The following is a 16225-nucleotide window of genomic DNA, read 5'->3' on the forward strand; positions in this document are numbered from 1 at the left end:
TCGGTGGTGTGCCCAGATTATCTGCCCTTGCCAGGCTGGAGTTCTGTAACCCACTAGAAGGAAGCTGTGTGTGTGCGCCTGGTGGTTCTGCTCTGGGACCTGGTTGCTATGGATTTGGGAAAATCAGAGGCTTCAAAGTCCTTTGACAGATTGTCTTTTCTGACATCCCGTGAATGTTTACATTTGTGATGCATTCCTTTTGCATCGCCACAACTTTCTTGGAGTCCTTTGATTTTTCTGGAGTTCCCAGTTGCCTTTTTTTCCCCATTGCACTATTTGTCATAAACTTTGTGTGTGTGTGTGTGTGTGTGTGTGTGTGTGTGTGTGTGTGTGTGTGTGTGTGTAGAGGGAGAGAAAGAGAGGGAAAGGGAAAGGGGTGGAGGTGGGGAGGGAGACAGATTGATCATCCATTCTACCTAGTTTTCTTTTTTTCTTGGTAACCTCATTCTGGGAGCCCTTTGTCCTTCTTCAAACTGCTGTGTTTTTCTAAAAAAGCCACCTTCAGGGGGTTTCCCAGGACACCCCCTGGATGGGATCTGCTGCTTCCTTCTGGACTACCACCTCATTTTGTCAAGTCACTTCCTAGGAAAAGTTACGTGGAAGAGAAGCATTTCTAAGTCCCAGAACTGAAATTATCTTCTCTGTGCACACATGTCCCCACAGGGAGTCCTTTGCCCCAAGCACTTGGGAGATTTGGTTCCATTAGCTCCTGACCTCAGTGGACAGAGCAAAGATGCCAGTCTGATTCACCTGCCTTTTTCCTTGTCTCCATTTATATCAAAGCTCCTGAAAAGTGTTAGTCTTGTTGAACCCACATCTTTTCTCTTTATCTCTTGACCCTGCTACCCTACTGAAGTGACCTGAATGGTGGCAAGCCAATGGTCCTCTCTCAGTCCTTAGTTAGCCAGCAGCATTTGACACAGTGGAACGTTCTTCTCTATTCTTCTTTTCACTCTGCTTATGAAATTCCACATTTGTCCTTATTTTCCTACACACCATCCATTTTCCCCCAGTCTGTTTTGCTGGCTCTTCCTCATCCGGGAGTACCCCAGGGTCACTCTGGGTGATCCCATCCATTCCCATGTGCTGAGACCCTTCAGCATGGTCTCATCTTTATCATCCTTGTACTTCCAACCCGTGTGTCCTTGTATTTAAAGCATGTCTCTTGTAAACAACACACAATTAGGTCTTAGACTTCCTTTTCCCTCTGACAATCTTTTTAAATTTTTTATGGTTTGATTTCAATCTGCCATCTTTCTATTTATCCCGTTTGTTCTTTGTACACTCGTTCCTCTTTTTCTGTCTTATTTTGCATCAGCCAGGTGTTTTTTAAAAAAAAAAATTATTTCACTTTCTTTACTGTATTAATGTTTTTGCTACACTGCTTTCCCCTTGTTATCTCTTTAGGGGTTCCTCTAGAGCAGCTGTTCCCAGAGTCTTAGGCCAGGGCCCCCCTTGGGGAAATCCCTACAAGTGTCTATTTTGTTTTTTTATTGAAGGATATTTTTGCTGGGTATAGAATTCTAGGATTTCTTCCTGCACTGAGGAGGTGGTATGCCACTGCCTCCTGGTCATACTCTTCCTGGAGAGAAGTCAGGCACTATTGGCACTCCCCCAGTGAAGTGCATCTTTTTCTCTGGCTAGTTTTAAGATTTTCTCACTTTCTTTCAATTGTATCAGGTTAGCAGTGATATGCCATGGTGTGGTTTTCTACGTTTCTGCCCTGCTTTTGGTTCAGTGAGCCTCAGGGATCTGTGGGCTGATGTATGTAATACATTTAGGAGAAAATCATGGCCATTATCTCTTAAAACATGTCTTTTGCTTTGTTCTCTCTTTCTCTCCTCTTTTTCTGGGACTCCTATTACAGTTATGTTAGACTTTTTGGAATTGTCACATGGGTCTCTGATGTGCTGTTACGTTTGTTTGTCTGTTTTTCATTCTTTTGCTTTCTGTATTTCAGTTTGGGCAGTTTCTATTGACCTGTTATAGAGTTCACTAATCCTTTTGTGTGTGTCTGCTCTGCTGTTAAGCCCATCCAATGGATTTTTTTTTGTCTTTCCTTTTCTGTAATTAAAAAACATATTTATGAGGGAAGAAGAGGGAGAGGACAGAGAAAAGGTGTATATATTTATAATGTTATTTTAAAGTCCTTTTCTGAAAATTTTAATATGTGGATTAGCTATGGCCTGCTTCTATTGGCTATTTTTTCTCTTGAGAGTAGGGTCACATTTTCCCACTCCTTTGTGTCTGGCGTCATTTTTATTGTATGCTGGATATTGTTTATTTAAAAAAAAAAAAAAAGAACAGTTCAACTGCACCAGGTAAGGTTTTTCCAGAATGGGCGCATCCCTCCCTGTCAGGCATTTAGGGTGGGGCCGGTCAGTTTGATCTACGCGGGACTTCAGCTGGGTCAGGACTGAGTGGCCACTTCAGTGAGTTTCTGTTCAGTGCTAAGTATGTTGAGTCTGCGGGGCCTTTCGCTGTGGCGTGTCCATCCCCACCGGGCCTTGGGCCTTAGGAACATCGGTCCACTCTCAGCTCCTCTTGGTTCATGTCTTGTCTCTGTGCTCAGTCGCGCCGCACTGCTCACGCTGTGGTGCTGCGTTCCGCTGTCCCTTCCCCCCGAAGGCTAGTCTTGACTTCCCAGAGCTCCTTCCTCACATCTCATCCTTTCTGCAGGCTTCTTGTTTTACAGATGTAGCAGCTTACTAAATCTGAGCGAGTCATTGCGCTATTCAGGAAGAGAACTTCTGAACGCCTGTTTCCGCCAGGTCGGTTCTGTCTCTCTGTCCTGGACTCCTCTGGTAACGTGTAGTTGGCTGTTTCCCGAACTGAGGAGGCCTGCACGGTGGCACGGCTCCTCCCGTGTGGGAAGTGGGTCTCTCTGGTGGGGCTGGGGGGATCCCCTGCTCAGAGTGTGGGATGTCGGGGCGGGGGAGGTGCGCACGGGCAGGGACTGGCCATCAGGCCTGTCGGAACAAGAAGACTTGCTCGGGGCAGCCTCGTGGCCCCTAGAGTGCTGGATTTTGTCCCAGGCTGTCTGTCCTTCTTGGCGTGGAGAGGGGCGTGCCAGCCTGGGCTGTTCCCGTCTCTACACCCTCAATAAGTGCCACATCTGTCTTTGCAGCCCTGCCCTCAGGCCTGCCGCGTGCTCCCTGGCTGACACTGACACCTGGAGCTTCCCTTGGGTCTCCCGGAGACTGGCAGGCCCAGTCCTTGTCCTGTCCCTCATTACCTGCTCCCTGACTGACCCCCTGTGGAGACCCCCTGGCTCTGCCCAGGGTTAGTCCCCCTCCACACACACAGCTGAGCCTCTTTATGGGCGCAATCCCAGGCTGCCTCTGGGAGGGGAAGGGGTCAAGTATAGGGTGCTTCAGGTGGCGGGCGTGTGTGCGTGGGGGCGGGTCTCATTCCATCTTTACACAGGTGGAGAGGGTATTAGGATACCCCAAGTTTGATGGAGCCACTGAAGCCCCCGCCCCAGGAGAGGAGGGGGAGCCAAGCTTCCAAGCCAGGTCCTTGCCTATGGTAGGGCTGCACAGAGGCAGAGATGGCCCGCTGTACCTGCGAAGGGCCTTTGGGCCCCAGAAGAGCCCCCTGTGATGCAAGGAGCTCTCGAATGACCAGGGAGGCAGGAAGAGGCAGACGGGGTGGGTATGGAGCCGGCCTCTCCCCTCCCCCATGTCCCTTTCCTCCCTGGGGTCAAGGGTGACAGGAGGAGGGGCTCCTATGCATCCTGCAGAGGGGGTGGCAGGCCCCCACGTGGTGTTTGGGTGCTGTGGGTGGGGAGGGCGGGGAGCTTGGCAGAGGGGCCCAGCGGCTGCAGCGGGTGTGAAATATTTCAGGGCTTAATTAATTTAATTTGAGAGGTTCCTTTTCAGAGCGTGAACAGTTGTCTCCCAAGAGACGCGCGCCACCGCCTCCCCCCTGGCGCCTGGTGGGCGAAGGAAACGGCGGGATCTATATTGAGACTGAGCCTGCTGGGGCCAGTGTCCCCTTCCTCCCTGTCCCCTCTCTGGCCCCCCCCCCTTGGGTCCTCCTTCCCAGCCTGGGAGGAGCATGCGTGGGTGTGAACCAGGAGCCGGCCACGTGACGGTGGGGCGTGGGGGTGTCGCCGGCCTGTGGGGCCTCCACGGAGCCCAGAAACGTGGGTGCACGGGGCTTATGGATCCGCCGCGCAAGCTGAGGGTGGGGATCCGCACCTCCCCGCCCCCAAAGTGAAGGAAGAAGGATTTGGGGAGCACGGAGCCCCAGGAGGAGGCCGGGAGAACCAGAGTGCCAGCCTAGCACCCCTTCTCCCCCTCCCCCAGCGCTGGGGCAAGGGCCTGCAGGAGGGGAAAGGAGGTCGGGTCTGGTGGGCACGGGCGCGGGAGGAACGCAGGCCCAGACGATGCTTCGGGCAACAAGGCGCTTTGAAGTCTGGGCAACTTCAAAGCGGCCGCCCCCCACCCCCCCCACATCAGTAGTCAGTCGGAGTCTGTGAGCCCAGGGCGGCCGGGGGGTGGGGCTCCGGCTCACGGCCGGCCTTTCTGCAGAGGTGCTGTGCGTCTGAAGCGGATCCGCTGGGTCTGTGTGTCCCACGTGGGCAGGGGTGCTCCTGGAACCTGGGAGCCAAAGGCGCCCACCGGGCGCCCCCTCCCCCCCCAAGGGCGCACAATCAATCCTCCGCCAGCGACAGCGGCCGCAGAGCCCCCTCGGAAGCCAGACGTGAGCACTGGCGGCCCTGGGTCCCGGCCCGGGAGAGCAGAGAGGAGAGGGCGATGCTGAGGGCTCGGGGTGGGTGGGGCGGGCAGCCTCCCAAACGGCTTCCTCGTCGCCCATCTGGTGTCTGGGCGCCTGGTCAGGGTGCGGGGTAAGAGCTCAGTGGGCTGCTGGATGGTGGGGCCTGTGCCCATTTATTCATCAGAATAGACACCAGGCCTGGGGCCTGACCCCAAGCCCCTCACCCCCAAGGGGCTGGAGGCAGGGGGGAGTGGGCGGCAAGCAGCTGGAGGCCCCGCCCAATGTCTTCTTGTGGCAGGCCCCTGGGTGGAGGGGCTGGGCCTCAGCACAGCCTACACCGCCGTCTTTCACCAGAGCCTAGTGGGGAACAACCTGGACTGTCTTCCAGTTCCTGCTGTGAAGAGAGGCACGGGGTGGGGGTGGGGGTGGGGGGGGGCGCCTGGGTGGCTCAGTCGGTTGAGCGACCGACTTCGGCTCAGGTCATGATCTCACGGTTCGTGAGTTCGAGCCCCGCGTCAGGTTCTGTGCTGAGGACTCAGAGCCTGGAGCCTGCTTCGGATTCTGTGTCTCCCCCTCTCTCTGCCCCTCCCCTGCTCATACTCAGTTTCCACCTCTCGGTAATGAATAAACATTAAAAAAAAGGGGGCACAGGGGGAGGTGCCGCCAGGACCTGCAGGGTTTCCAGGCTGGGGACCCCCAGTGGGGCCTACGCAGTGATGCCCTCCCACCTGAGTCCAGAGGGACCTTGCAGTCTCCCTGGCCATGGGTCTCAAACCCTCCGTCGGGATCCACGCCCACTGGTCTGTGAGTGCACAGTGAGCCCCTGGCAGTCCTGGCCTCCCGGAGGCTCTCCCCAGCTACAGCTTGCCACCAGGTGGGTGCCCTTCCAGGAAGGGGGGGGGCCTCCACAGCATCCCCTCACCCTTTGGAGGGGGTGTTCTAGCCACGGAGGGCTGGTCCCTCGGCCCTATGCGCCCCGAGTGTCCTGGTGCCGGAGTCCTGGGGCGCGCCTCCTGGGGTTGCCGCAGGTGCCCGAGGTGGGTCAGACGTGTGTATGTGCTCCACTTGGTGTCCTGGGCTCACAGGTTACTGCCATGCCACGGCCCCCAGAACGAGGGCAGCCAGGCTCGGGAAGGAGCAGGGGTGTGGTCAGAGGAGGTGCCCAGGGAGTGCTGACCACCGGCTTCCCAGGGCACCCTGGCTCTGGTGTCACCCAGCTGTGTAGCCCTGAGCAAGTCCCCCGAGCCGGAGGGCTGCGGGGAGGAGGGTGGGGCTGCACTGGTCCCCGTCCACGGTGCTGAAAGGACCCCCCTCCCCACTGTGGCGGGAACCTGAACTCATTCCCTTCAGCGTCTTTGGGCTTCCGCCCCACCCAGCTGACTCCCTGAGCCTGTTCAAAGGGGGTGCTGGGGCTGGGGCTTGTGCCTGACCCAGCTGGGGAAGCACTGCCCCCAGGCCCAGGCATGGGCAGGCTTCACCCTGACCCCTTGGGCGGTGGCAGGAGAATGGGCCCCCTGCTGTGAGGACCGAGGTTCAAGTGGAAAATACTTAGGAGTCTCCTTCCTGACCAGCGGCATGGCTGGAGCGGGCGGCCACCTCCAGGCGTGGCCATCCCCCCAGAGTCCAACCTGCCCCAGGGCCTTAGCCAGGGCTCAAGTGACTGAGGCTGCGGTTCACAGGGTGCCTCCCCCCAGGGCTGTGCCTGACGCAGGCAGGGCAGTGGGGAGAGCCTCTTACGGAGGAGGCAGGACCAGACCCCCTCCCGCAAATCCTGTCCTTAACACCTTCAGGCTGATGCTGGGTCAGGAGGCCCTGTGAGCTTTGATGCTGTAGCAGCTGCCCGCTCTGGCCAGGCACAGTGGCTTGCTGAGCGTGTGTGTGCGTGCGTGCGTGCATGTGTGTGTGTGTGGGGGGGGGGGGGGCGGGCCGGGAGAGAAGCTCCCATTATAGAGAGGGCCCTGGACACACGTGCTTAGCCGAGGTCGCAGTCGAATGAATAGGAAGCTTTCTGAGATGCACTGGGAGGTTTACGATGGCGGAAAGGTCCAAGAAATACGTACGTGAGCGGAAGAGGCACAGTGTCTGTCCCTGGGGCCGACGGAGCAGCATATCCCCGTCTCAGTTGTGGGGGCCGGAGGCCTGAGGGCTGTGGGGGGGGGGGCCCATTCCAGTCCCCCTTCCCCGCTTCTGGCCGCTTGCTGGCCACCCCGTGTCTGCTTTCATGTCTGTGTGGCATGCTTGCTGTGCCCCTCTGTCACAAGAGTGCTTGTCATTGGCTTCAGGGGCCACTCTGGAGGATCATCATTCTCACGATGAGATCTAGAGTTGACCTCTGCAAGAGCTCTTTTTCCAAATGAGGTCACGTTCGTGGGTTCCAAGGAATAGGACCCGGACTGAGCCAGGCTAGCAGACGGTCTCTAGCCTGGAGACCCCATCGGGTGCGGAGAGAGGCACAGCCTGGTGTGCCCCTCCTCCGGTGACCGAGTCTCCAGGAGAGCTCCATGCTGTCCAGAAGGGTCCGGGTGGGAGGGGCTGTGTTCCCCACTTCCACAGGTGAGGTGAGGAAACTCAGGCTGGGGCGCCTGTCTGGGAGCACCCGCCAGGCCGTCCGTGAGGCCGTGCACCTGACTCCAGGAGGCTGCTTCCCACGTGTGTCCAGATGATACCGGACGCCAGACCTCGACCCTGGTGGTTGGAGGGCGGAGCGTGTTTGTGACCTGCTGTTACCTAACAAGGGACCCCCAAACTTGGTGGCTTGAGACAGCAAACGCTCTCTCGTGGTTCCTGAGGGTCAGGGGTCCAGGGGCAGCTGAGCCAGGCAGCTGTGCTCAGGAATCTCACGAGGTTGCGGGTGAGGGCCAGGCTGCGTTGGCCAGAAGGAAGCTGTAGCTGTCACCTCTCCTTGAAGGACGCAGGGTTCTTTTCTGCCACCGTTCATTGGCCACACGGGCCAGCGTGGTGCAGTGTGGGAGGGGCCGCAGGGCTGGGAGGCTGGCTTCCAGCAAGCGGGGCCTGTGCCTCCTTCCTCATGGCCTCTGCACACGAGCTGCTCCCGGGAGCTGGGGGAGGGGCCTCTGCAGCCCCCAAACCAGCTCTATTCTGGGCTCAGCTCAGTGCTCAGCTTCTTTGGGAAGCCCCCCGGCCGGCTGGTTCTGCGGCCCACTGCCTCTGGCTGCGTGCCCCAGGCATGGCTGACTGCACCGAGCTCCCATCTGGGACCCTTGGCCTATGGAGAACGCCATGCCTGGCCTCTGCCCCTTTGGTTCTGCCTCCAGATCCAGGCATGTGGGTCCTGGCCTTGGCGTGGGGTGGTTGTATGTGTGGGGACAGTGGCCAGGGCAGGAACACGAGGCTGCTGGGGGCAGCTGAGACCACCTGTGATGTCCAGAGCTTCCCCCAGCGAGGTGGTGTGCGTCTGCCCTGCCTGCCGTGGGCGGCTTGGGGGAGGGGGCTGGCTCAGGGCCACCAGCCCTGCTGACTCATTTTTCCAACAGCCAGTGTGGTGCCACCTCCCTGCCTCCTCCAAGGAGAGCCCAGGCAGGAGGGGTGACAGGGCTGTCCACCCCCAGGAAGGCAGGCGTGTCTGCTGTGCCGGGCTCCCTCACACCCCCGCGAGCAGAGCCCCAGAGTGAGGCATGTTGAGGTGGCAGAAAATGGGTCACTCTTAGCTATGCTTTGCGGCCCCAGGGGAGCTGGCTGCATGGTCCCAGAGGTGCAGCGGCTAGTGATGGTCTCAGGTGTTAGTGACCCTCGGGTGGCCCTGTGAGCACTGGTGGCCGGACACTGGTCTCTCCCGAGACGCAGATGGGAACCCCACGAGGTTGGGCAGGCGCTGTGCCTGGGTCAGCAGAAGCTTCCTGCCCCCCCCCCATGAGCCTCCCTCCCCAGAACCCACGGCAGGAGCTGCTGTCCCTTGTCCCCCGTGCCCAGGGACCCACTGACCCAGCACAGGCCCCCAGAGTGAGCACACTGCGGGTTCCGTGGGCAGGCAGCGGCTTGGTCAGCACCGCGGACAGTGGCCTTCCTCTTCAGGGCCAGGTTCCAGATTTCAGAGAGCCACCCTCCTCCCCAGAGGGACTGCTGTGTCCTGCTCCTCGGCCCACGTGCTCTCCTCCACAGGCTTTTCCGGAGCTCAGCTGCCCCCACCCTCTCCCTGAACTCTCACCTTCCTCCCGGGTCTTCAGGCTGCTAGACACCAAGAAGGGCCTTCTGGCAAATTCCTGAGGCAGGACCGCGGCCTGTGGCTAAGGGGGGCACAGGGGCTCCGTGGGCGCCCACGGAGCCCCTGCAGACGGTGTGGGGGTGGGGAGTGCCCAAATCTCCACCACGTTCAGAGAAGCCCCAGCCCCAAGGGGCTCCACTCCCCAGGGGTGGGCGCCCGTGGTGATGGCAGGATCTAGACGTGGTGACTGGAATGAGAAGCGGCTGAGGCAGTCATTTCTGCCTTTGCTTGTGGCCCCGTGCGCATCGCTTCACGGGGCTCTGCAGGCAGGGCCGGTGGCGTTTCCAGGTGCCTGCAGAGCCCTCGGGACTCACCTGGCCCCGGCCCGCGGCCAGTCGGCAGTGCGGGGGGTGCAGGCGTGGCAGATCATGCCACGGGGCCTGTGCTGCATGTGCACATGCCTCTCGTGCTCCGGGTTCCTCTCTGCGCAGGGCCCTCCACCCTGGCACGTGGTGGACACGCAGAGAGGGCGGCCAGTGGGTGCCTGCCGTGGCGCTGGCGGTTAATGACCTCACGTGGCTCCTCGGGGAGACTTCGAGGTCGGTCTGCCGTCATCACCTGACTCCTCTCAGGCTCCCCCACGGGGGACGGGACAGGGGCCTGCCAGGGAGGGGAGGATGCACAGAGGCAGGGGGTTGGAGGGATTGGGCCACCGTGCTCTTCTGCCCGTCCAGGGGCTCAGGCAGGGGGGCAGCGCACGGGGACATCAGAGATGGACCTCACACAGGAATGTTACCAGAAGGAGTCAGGCCTCTGTTTGGTCCCCGCCTCCCTGCAGCAGCCACACAGGGTGGCTGCAAAAGGGTGCTCAGCTCAGGACGCCGTGGAGCCAGCCCGGGGAGCGCTGGACCTGGCGGCCGCAGGTGGAGGAATGGGGGCAGGGTGCTTGTGTGACGTGTTCCCAAGCACTTGGAGGAGGCCATGCCGTGGGGCCCCAGTGCCTGGAGGGAGAGGAGTGGACGGCCAAGGGCTTCAGGGACGGTTCTTGGCCCCGTTAAGGAAGGACAGACCGGATGGGCCCCAGGGGTGCTGAGCTGCATGTCCGTGGGGTCTGCAGGGCTCGAAGCGGATAGTGGATGGAGTGACCAGGACTCCTGAGGGTCAGGCTCAGGGCAGCAGGCTGTGGCCAGGCCACCCTGAGAGATCGAGAGGCAGGCCCGGGGCCACGTCAGACCAGGGCTTTCCCCAGATGGGCGCCTTTGGCCCTTGTGGTGGAAATGGCACTGGAGGCTGGAAAGCGTGGGGGGCTCATCGAAAGCCCCACCTGTCCACGTAGGGAGGGCCATCCCCAGGCTGTCCCACCGCCCATCAGCCCTGACCACCCTCCTTGGCGACGGGGCTGGCGCTTGGGGCACAGAGGGTTCCCCTCCCTCCCAGATGCAGCACCGTCACTTGCTCCCCGACCTCCGCCCAAACCGAAGGGCAGTGTCTGGGCAGTGATGTCCGGGTCCTCCTCTGGGGGCTCCCGGGGCTCGGGGCACTCCAGCATGGTTTTATTCCCAAGGACCATGACCACGAAGAGAAGGGAGGGCAAGGTCAAGCCCCAGGAGCCAGAGGGTGAGGCATCTGCTCAGGACTGCCCCCGGCCCTCCAAGGCCCCATAGGCCACCTCCGTGCTGGGGCCCCGGAGGGTCTGGCCCTTGCCAGCCCCGCCTGTCTGCTCCCCACGGCTCTGGGGCTGCCCTGGCCCCCTCACAGCCACTCGGGGCCCAGCACATGCAGGGCCAGCCTCCTTCCCCCTCCAGACCACCGCAGCAGGTGTGAGGGCCGGTCAGAGCCACCAGGGCAGGAGGGCCGGGCACTGCCTGCAGAGAGCTGCTGAGCCCACCCTGGAGAGCACAGCCAGTCCAGCGGCTCCCCGCCCACCCGCTCTCTGGCCCCCTCTGGGCCCCAGGGGCCCCAATAGCTGAGTGAGAGTGCAGGAGTGCACCCCTGGAGCCCTGTCCCCAGCCTGGCACGGGGAGGGCCCCACACTGTCTGGGGCCCTGGGCCCTGCGTGCAGGCTCTGCTCTCAGATGGTGGCCTACAGGCCTCTGGACTCTCCTGGCCAGGCTTGGGGCCCCCGGGGGTGGGCACCCCTGTTAAGGCACAGGTGTGTTTGTGCCCAAGTCTGGGGTGCAGTGGGGAGCCAGTGGGTGGGACAGCCCTGGGGGGCTCGGGGCTCTTCCTTGGCCTTTCGCCTGAGCCCTCCCCGGGATGCCCCTGGGGCTCCTTGATGCCTGGAGTCTTCCTGCAGCGCAGACACAGGCGGTCCAGCACCCTCAAGCGCCCGCCGCCTGGGCGGGACCATGTCCGCTGCCCCGGCGATCATTTGTGACGCGGCAGACTTTGCCTGCGTTGGTGTGCGCCCATGTTTGCTGCAAACACAATCGTACATCACAGTGGGGAGCTCTGCCTGCGCAGCTGCAGGGTTGGGGAATTAGTCTGATTGCAGGCTTCCCTGCAGACGCTGTCCTCCCACCATCCCGAGCCTGCTTAGGAGGGCTCCCCGGTGCACACTCTCCACTCTCTGCCTCTGGGGAAATGGCAGGCCTGCTGGGAACCCAGACACCCCACCCCAGAGGCCCCCAGTCTAGGTCACCTCCCAGGGTGGCAGGGAAGCTTCACTAAGGAGGGGCACCTCCACGCTGGGTTTTGAGGGGTGTGTAGGAGTCTGCGGGCCTGAAGACTTTCTCGGCGGGGGTAGCAAGTGGAAGAAGACGAAGGCAGGGAGGGAGCTGCCAGAGTTCCAGGTCACTGCCCAGCGCAACCCCCCGCACCTGGCCATGCCTCCTGGCTGGCCCCGCCCCACAGGCCCATGAGCTGCTGTTGGGGGCTGGGCCCGTGGCGTGGGGCTTGTCTGGCATCCATTGTCCTCTGGGCCCTTCATCCCTTGGCCTTTCTGTGCAGCTGTGCAGCGGCTGGCGATGGGACCACCGCGTTTCCTTGTGTACGAAGTGGGAGTCCCTCTTCTCACACAGCGCCCGGCACGGGGCACTCGCCAGGATGGCTGTTCTGGTCACGGCGGTGGCACCGGCTGGGTCGTGTCCTGCTCCTGCCGTCGGCTGGCGTGTTTGTCAAGCGCCCTGTCACTTTGACACCCGTTTGTTTTCCTTTTCTCGAAGCAGGAAGATGTTTTTCCCCCGCACGTCTGTGATTCCCTCCTTCTAAGGACGCGCGTGCACTGGTGTGTGCGGTGTGTGCGCGTGTGTCCTCGTGTGGGCCCCGCCCATCGGCCCAAGCGCGTCGTCCCTGCTGTGCCGTCCAGCTGTGTTGCGTTTTCAAGTCTGCTGGGTACCCTGGTGGCTGAGCCAGAAGCACTTCACTCCTTCCCGCTTGAGGACACCTGTCCCTGCCTGGTCTTTGCTGCGCGAACAGTCTGGCAGAGCTGGCCCCAGGTCACACCGTCCGGTCTCGGGAGTGCTCTCCCAGATGCGGCGATGGCTGTCTGCCCTGTGGGGGTCGCGTGTCTGGACCACAGGTGTCTCTTCGTGGGAGGCGTCTGTCCTGAGCCTGGGGGGGGTCGCAGGAGCCTGTCCACTTTGGGGTGGTGGCCTTTGCTGCCTGTTTCCCCAGGTCCCCTTGGCCCTTCAGCCTTGTTCTGGGGGCTTGCCAGGCAGAGTCCTGCTTCGAACTCTGTCTTGTACCTGCTGTCTGGAGATAGGACGGGCGGTGGGGCCGGTTCTGTCCTGGAGGCCGTGAGCCCCCTGGCCTCCAGCCGTGGGTTACAGATGGGTGACAGCAACGCACCTGCTGTCTCCTCTTCCTGCTGTGCACTCCCTGCCCCTCCCGCAGACCCGGAATCACAGGGCCCAGGGCCAGAGCAAAGGCAGCCCCAAGAGGCCCCAGGGGTCTGCAGCCCTTCCTGGGGTGGGAGCCGGGGGCCTCAGCGGGCCTCAGCAGCCTCAGCGGCCATGAAGCCGAGCCCAGGAGCTCATCTGTCTTCGCTGAGCACGGGAGCTCTGGCCCACGGGCCCCACCCAAGAAGGGGCCCTCCCAGAGCTCCCTGTGCACCCGAGAGGCTGTGGCTGGCAGGCCCGCCCATCCTGATTGACTCAAGGGGAGAGTGAGAAGCTGGGCCTGGAGGGTCAGGGGTGACCACGCTCCACGGGAGGACACGGAGGCCATGCAGAGTTACAGATGTGCGGTCCATTAAGGGACCGTGTTTTCCATCATATGGCGAGGGATCCATTTCTCATAAAGTTGAAGGGCTCTTGCAAGTTGGTAAGAATCTCCCCTACCTAGGCCCCGCGTAAAAGTGGGGGAAGAGCACACCAAGCAGCTGGTGAGCACGAGGAGTTCAAGGTCACGGCCGAAGCAGCAGCAACGGGGCCTGCGTCACCCCGAACATGGGGCAGGCATGTGCTCTGGGCCCTGACTTTGACCAGGTCTGGGTGAAGCAGCGCGGGCATCCCTCGATCCCCGTAGGAGGGGCACCCCCGGCAGAGCACAAGTCAGGGTCGGGCTGCGATGCTAAGGTCAAGGGTCCTGCCCCCTTGTCCCCAAATGCTGGAGGTAGGGGCCATCACGATAACCTTCACACGCCTGTCTGAGAATGACAGTCACCTTGGAGGATGTCACAGTTGGGGGTCCAGGCTCAGGAACGGACAGGTGGGGATGTCCTGGTCCCAAGGCCACAGCAGGGTCCAGCCAGAGGTTAGGACGGCAGCTGGCCGTGGCTGGGCTGCAGCAGGGGTGAGGCTGCTGGTGGCCCTGGTGGCCTGTCCCAGCCAGGGAGGGGAAGGGGATGCCTGGCTGTGGCCACATGACAAGGGAGCAGCAACCAGGACTGTGAGCCCTAGAAGCATGGTCATGAGAGCAGAGGTGGATTCTGTCCTGTGGGGAACCCAGGACGGGGGGGCATGGGCATGGCAGGCTGAGGTGGTGCTGCCCAGGGAGTGGCCTTAGGCCCGTCCTGCTGTCCCCGAGACACCAGTGAGCTGGACACTGTTGTGTGGGGAGGGGCGGCCCTGAACCCGAGGGCACCCTGGCTCCCCTGCTGGAGGTGCCTGGGCAGTGGCCGAAGGCCTGGGGCGGGGGCTCTCGCTGTTATGGCCTCCAGGGCATGGGGGAGGGGTCCAGGAGGTCAGAGGGCTGGTCCCTGGGAGGGGGACATGGTGTGGGGCAGGGCTGCTGCTCCAAGACAGAGCTGTTCTGGGCAGTGACCAAGGGGCCTGGGAGGGCGGGCAGTGGCTGTGGGTGTCCGGCTTGAGGCATACTTAGCAAAGAGAGGTGGGGGACAGGAACCAGACCCTGAGTGAGGGGCCTGTGTGGGGAGTGGGTGGGGTCCCTACCGATTGGGGCCCTGGATGGGGTCTGAGGGGGCTTCTGTACCCCACAGGCCTCGTGAAGCTGGGGATTCACTGTGTCACATGCCAGAAGGTGGCCATCAAAATTGTCAACCGGGAGAAGCTCAGCGAGTCTGTGTTGATGAAGGTGAGCTCGGGCGGGGGGCCTAAGGGGGCCCTTTGGGGGGCCTGGGGGGACAGCCTGGCGGCGGGTCCCCGTGGTGAGGGTCCCATGGGTGGGGTTACAGAGAAGCCAGCCCAGGTGGGTCCCACTCGCTCCTGCTGGAGCCCAGGGCGGGCAGCTCCTGGCTACAGAGCAGCCTCCCTGTGCTGGCGTCCGGTGACCACGGCCACCACCTTGCACCTGGCTTCCCTCCTCAGCCCTGGCCGCCCTTTCTCCTCGCCTCAGCCAGGGGCCCAGGAGGGACAGGCCGCATCCTGGGGCACAGTCCGGGTGCCGTACCAACCTGCTGGGATAGCTGGCTGGGCCTCAGTTTCCCCAGTTAGACCCAGGAGGAGGCCTCTTCCTCTGAGGAAGTGACAGTTCCCCAGGGACCACAACAGCTCCTCCTGCTTCCCACCCCCCTCCCTCCCCCCATCCCGGGAGCCCGTCCTGTGGTGGAATCTGGACCCCTTTTGGGACCGGACCAGGCCCCGCACGGACTGGTGCTTGGTGGGAAGGGGTTGCCCAGGCCTCAGGTTCCCCCACCTGCCTGCTCACTGGGGGGTGTGGCACTTACACCTCTGCATGTGGGTGGCATGCTGGGGGCTCCGCATCACCGTGGCTGCCCCCTGCCCTGGGGACTGTGCCACCCGCATTTCCCCAGACATCTCCCGAGGCGGGCATGTGTGGCCAGTATGCCAGGAGGGCAGGGAGGGACTGGGGTGGGCCCCACTGAGGAACCCCAGGGACCAAAGGTGGGGCAGTTTTAAGAGAAGGCAGCGGTGGCTTGGACGGGTGGGGGCAGATCCCGACTTTGCCTTGGACAGCTCCTGGGACCGTGTTCAGTTGGGGACCCTGAGTTCAAGATGCACATAAGCTATCTGAACAGAGACGAGCTCAGTGGCAGGGGCCCACAAGGCCTGGCAGGGCCAGGGTGGAGGCGCGGAGGGGCGGCCCCCTCTTGTGTGATGCCCCTGGGACAGGATGGGCCAGCCCACAGGGGCGGAGACCCCATCTAGGCTGGCCCTGCTCCAAAGCCTCCACCCCCCCCATGAGCCTGACCGAGGTGTCGGGCGGGGGGCACAGCCCACTCAGATCCTACTGTCTCCCCACCAGCCAGAGACCCCCTCGAGGTCAGGGCAGCGTGGCGTCTACCTGGCCCCAGGGCTGCGTGTAGGAGGGGACAGGGTGGGTGGATGCAGGTGGCAGGGGACGCTCCCGCCCCCAGCTGGACCTCTCTCCCCGTGCAGGTGGAGCGGGAGATTGCCATCCTGAAGCTCATCGAACACCCTCACGTTCTAAAGCTGCACGATGTTTATGAAAACAAAAAATATTTGTAGGTATTGCCGGGTCTGGAGAGCTGGGGAGGGGGCAGAGGCGAGGCCGTGGGGCCCCGGGGAGGGAGCCAACTCAAGAGGGTGTCCACGGTCAGTGCTCCTGGCCCAGACCACGGCAGAGCCACCAGCTTGAACCGCCGAGGGCGCAGGGCTTCTCTGGAGGCAGGGCCTGGGGGCCGGGGTCAAGCCACAGGAACCACTTGGCCCAGTCACTGTGCCAGGGCCCCCAGGGACCCTCCCCATTCCCACTGAGGCCCCCATCTGCTCCCTTACGGGACTGGGACCCCAGGTTGGCTGACGGCTCGATGGCCACGCCAGGCCCCTCACCCTCCCTGGGCACCCACCCCCGTGCTGCCGAGGTCAGAGGCCAGCGGAAATCTCACTATCTTGGGCGCTCCTGGGTTGCAAATTGGAGACTGCCCCCCCCACCTTCCCCCGGCCCCAGGTCGCCCGCCGTGTGGCCTCAATGAGCTCACCAGGGGTGTGGGCGGTGGTCACTGGGTCACTGCAAGGG

The 16225-nt window shown here is 62.0% G+C and overlaps 1 protein-coding gene across 22 annotated transcripts in view; it reads left to right on the forward strand.

The window, feature by feature from the left end:
* Positions 1 to 16225, forward strand: part of BRSK2 (BR serine/threonine kinase 2) — a 63046-nt gene that overhangs the window by 23276 nt on the left and 23545 nt on the right. For 21 of the 22 annotated variants that reach the window (XR_008421056.1, XR_008421059.1, XR_008421057.1 and 18 more), the window contains exons 2-3: positions 14265 to 14359; positions 15625 to 15710. Coding sequence is in view for 16 of the 22 variants with exons in the window: in XM_053899293.1 (XP_053755268.1) it covers positions 14265 to 14359; positions 15625 to 15710 (181 nt within the window). In the remaining 6 variants the exon portion in view is untranslated. Of the gene's footprint in view, positions 1 to 14264; positions 14360 to 15624; positions 15715 to 16225 lie in introns of those variants that run through there. The other variant, XM_053899300.1, reaches the window with a different exon arrangement.

The sequence above is a fragment of the Panthera pardus genome, unplaced genomic scaffold (genome assembly GCF_024362965.1).
Source record: "Panthera pardus isolate Hobbes unplaced genomic scaffold, ASM2436296v1 HiC_scaffold_12, whole genome shotgun sequence".
Taxonomy (NCBI): Eukaryota; Metazoa; Chordata; class Mammalia; order Carnivora; family Felidae; genus Panthera; species Panthera pardus.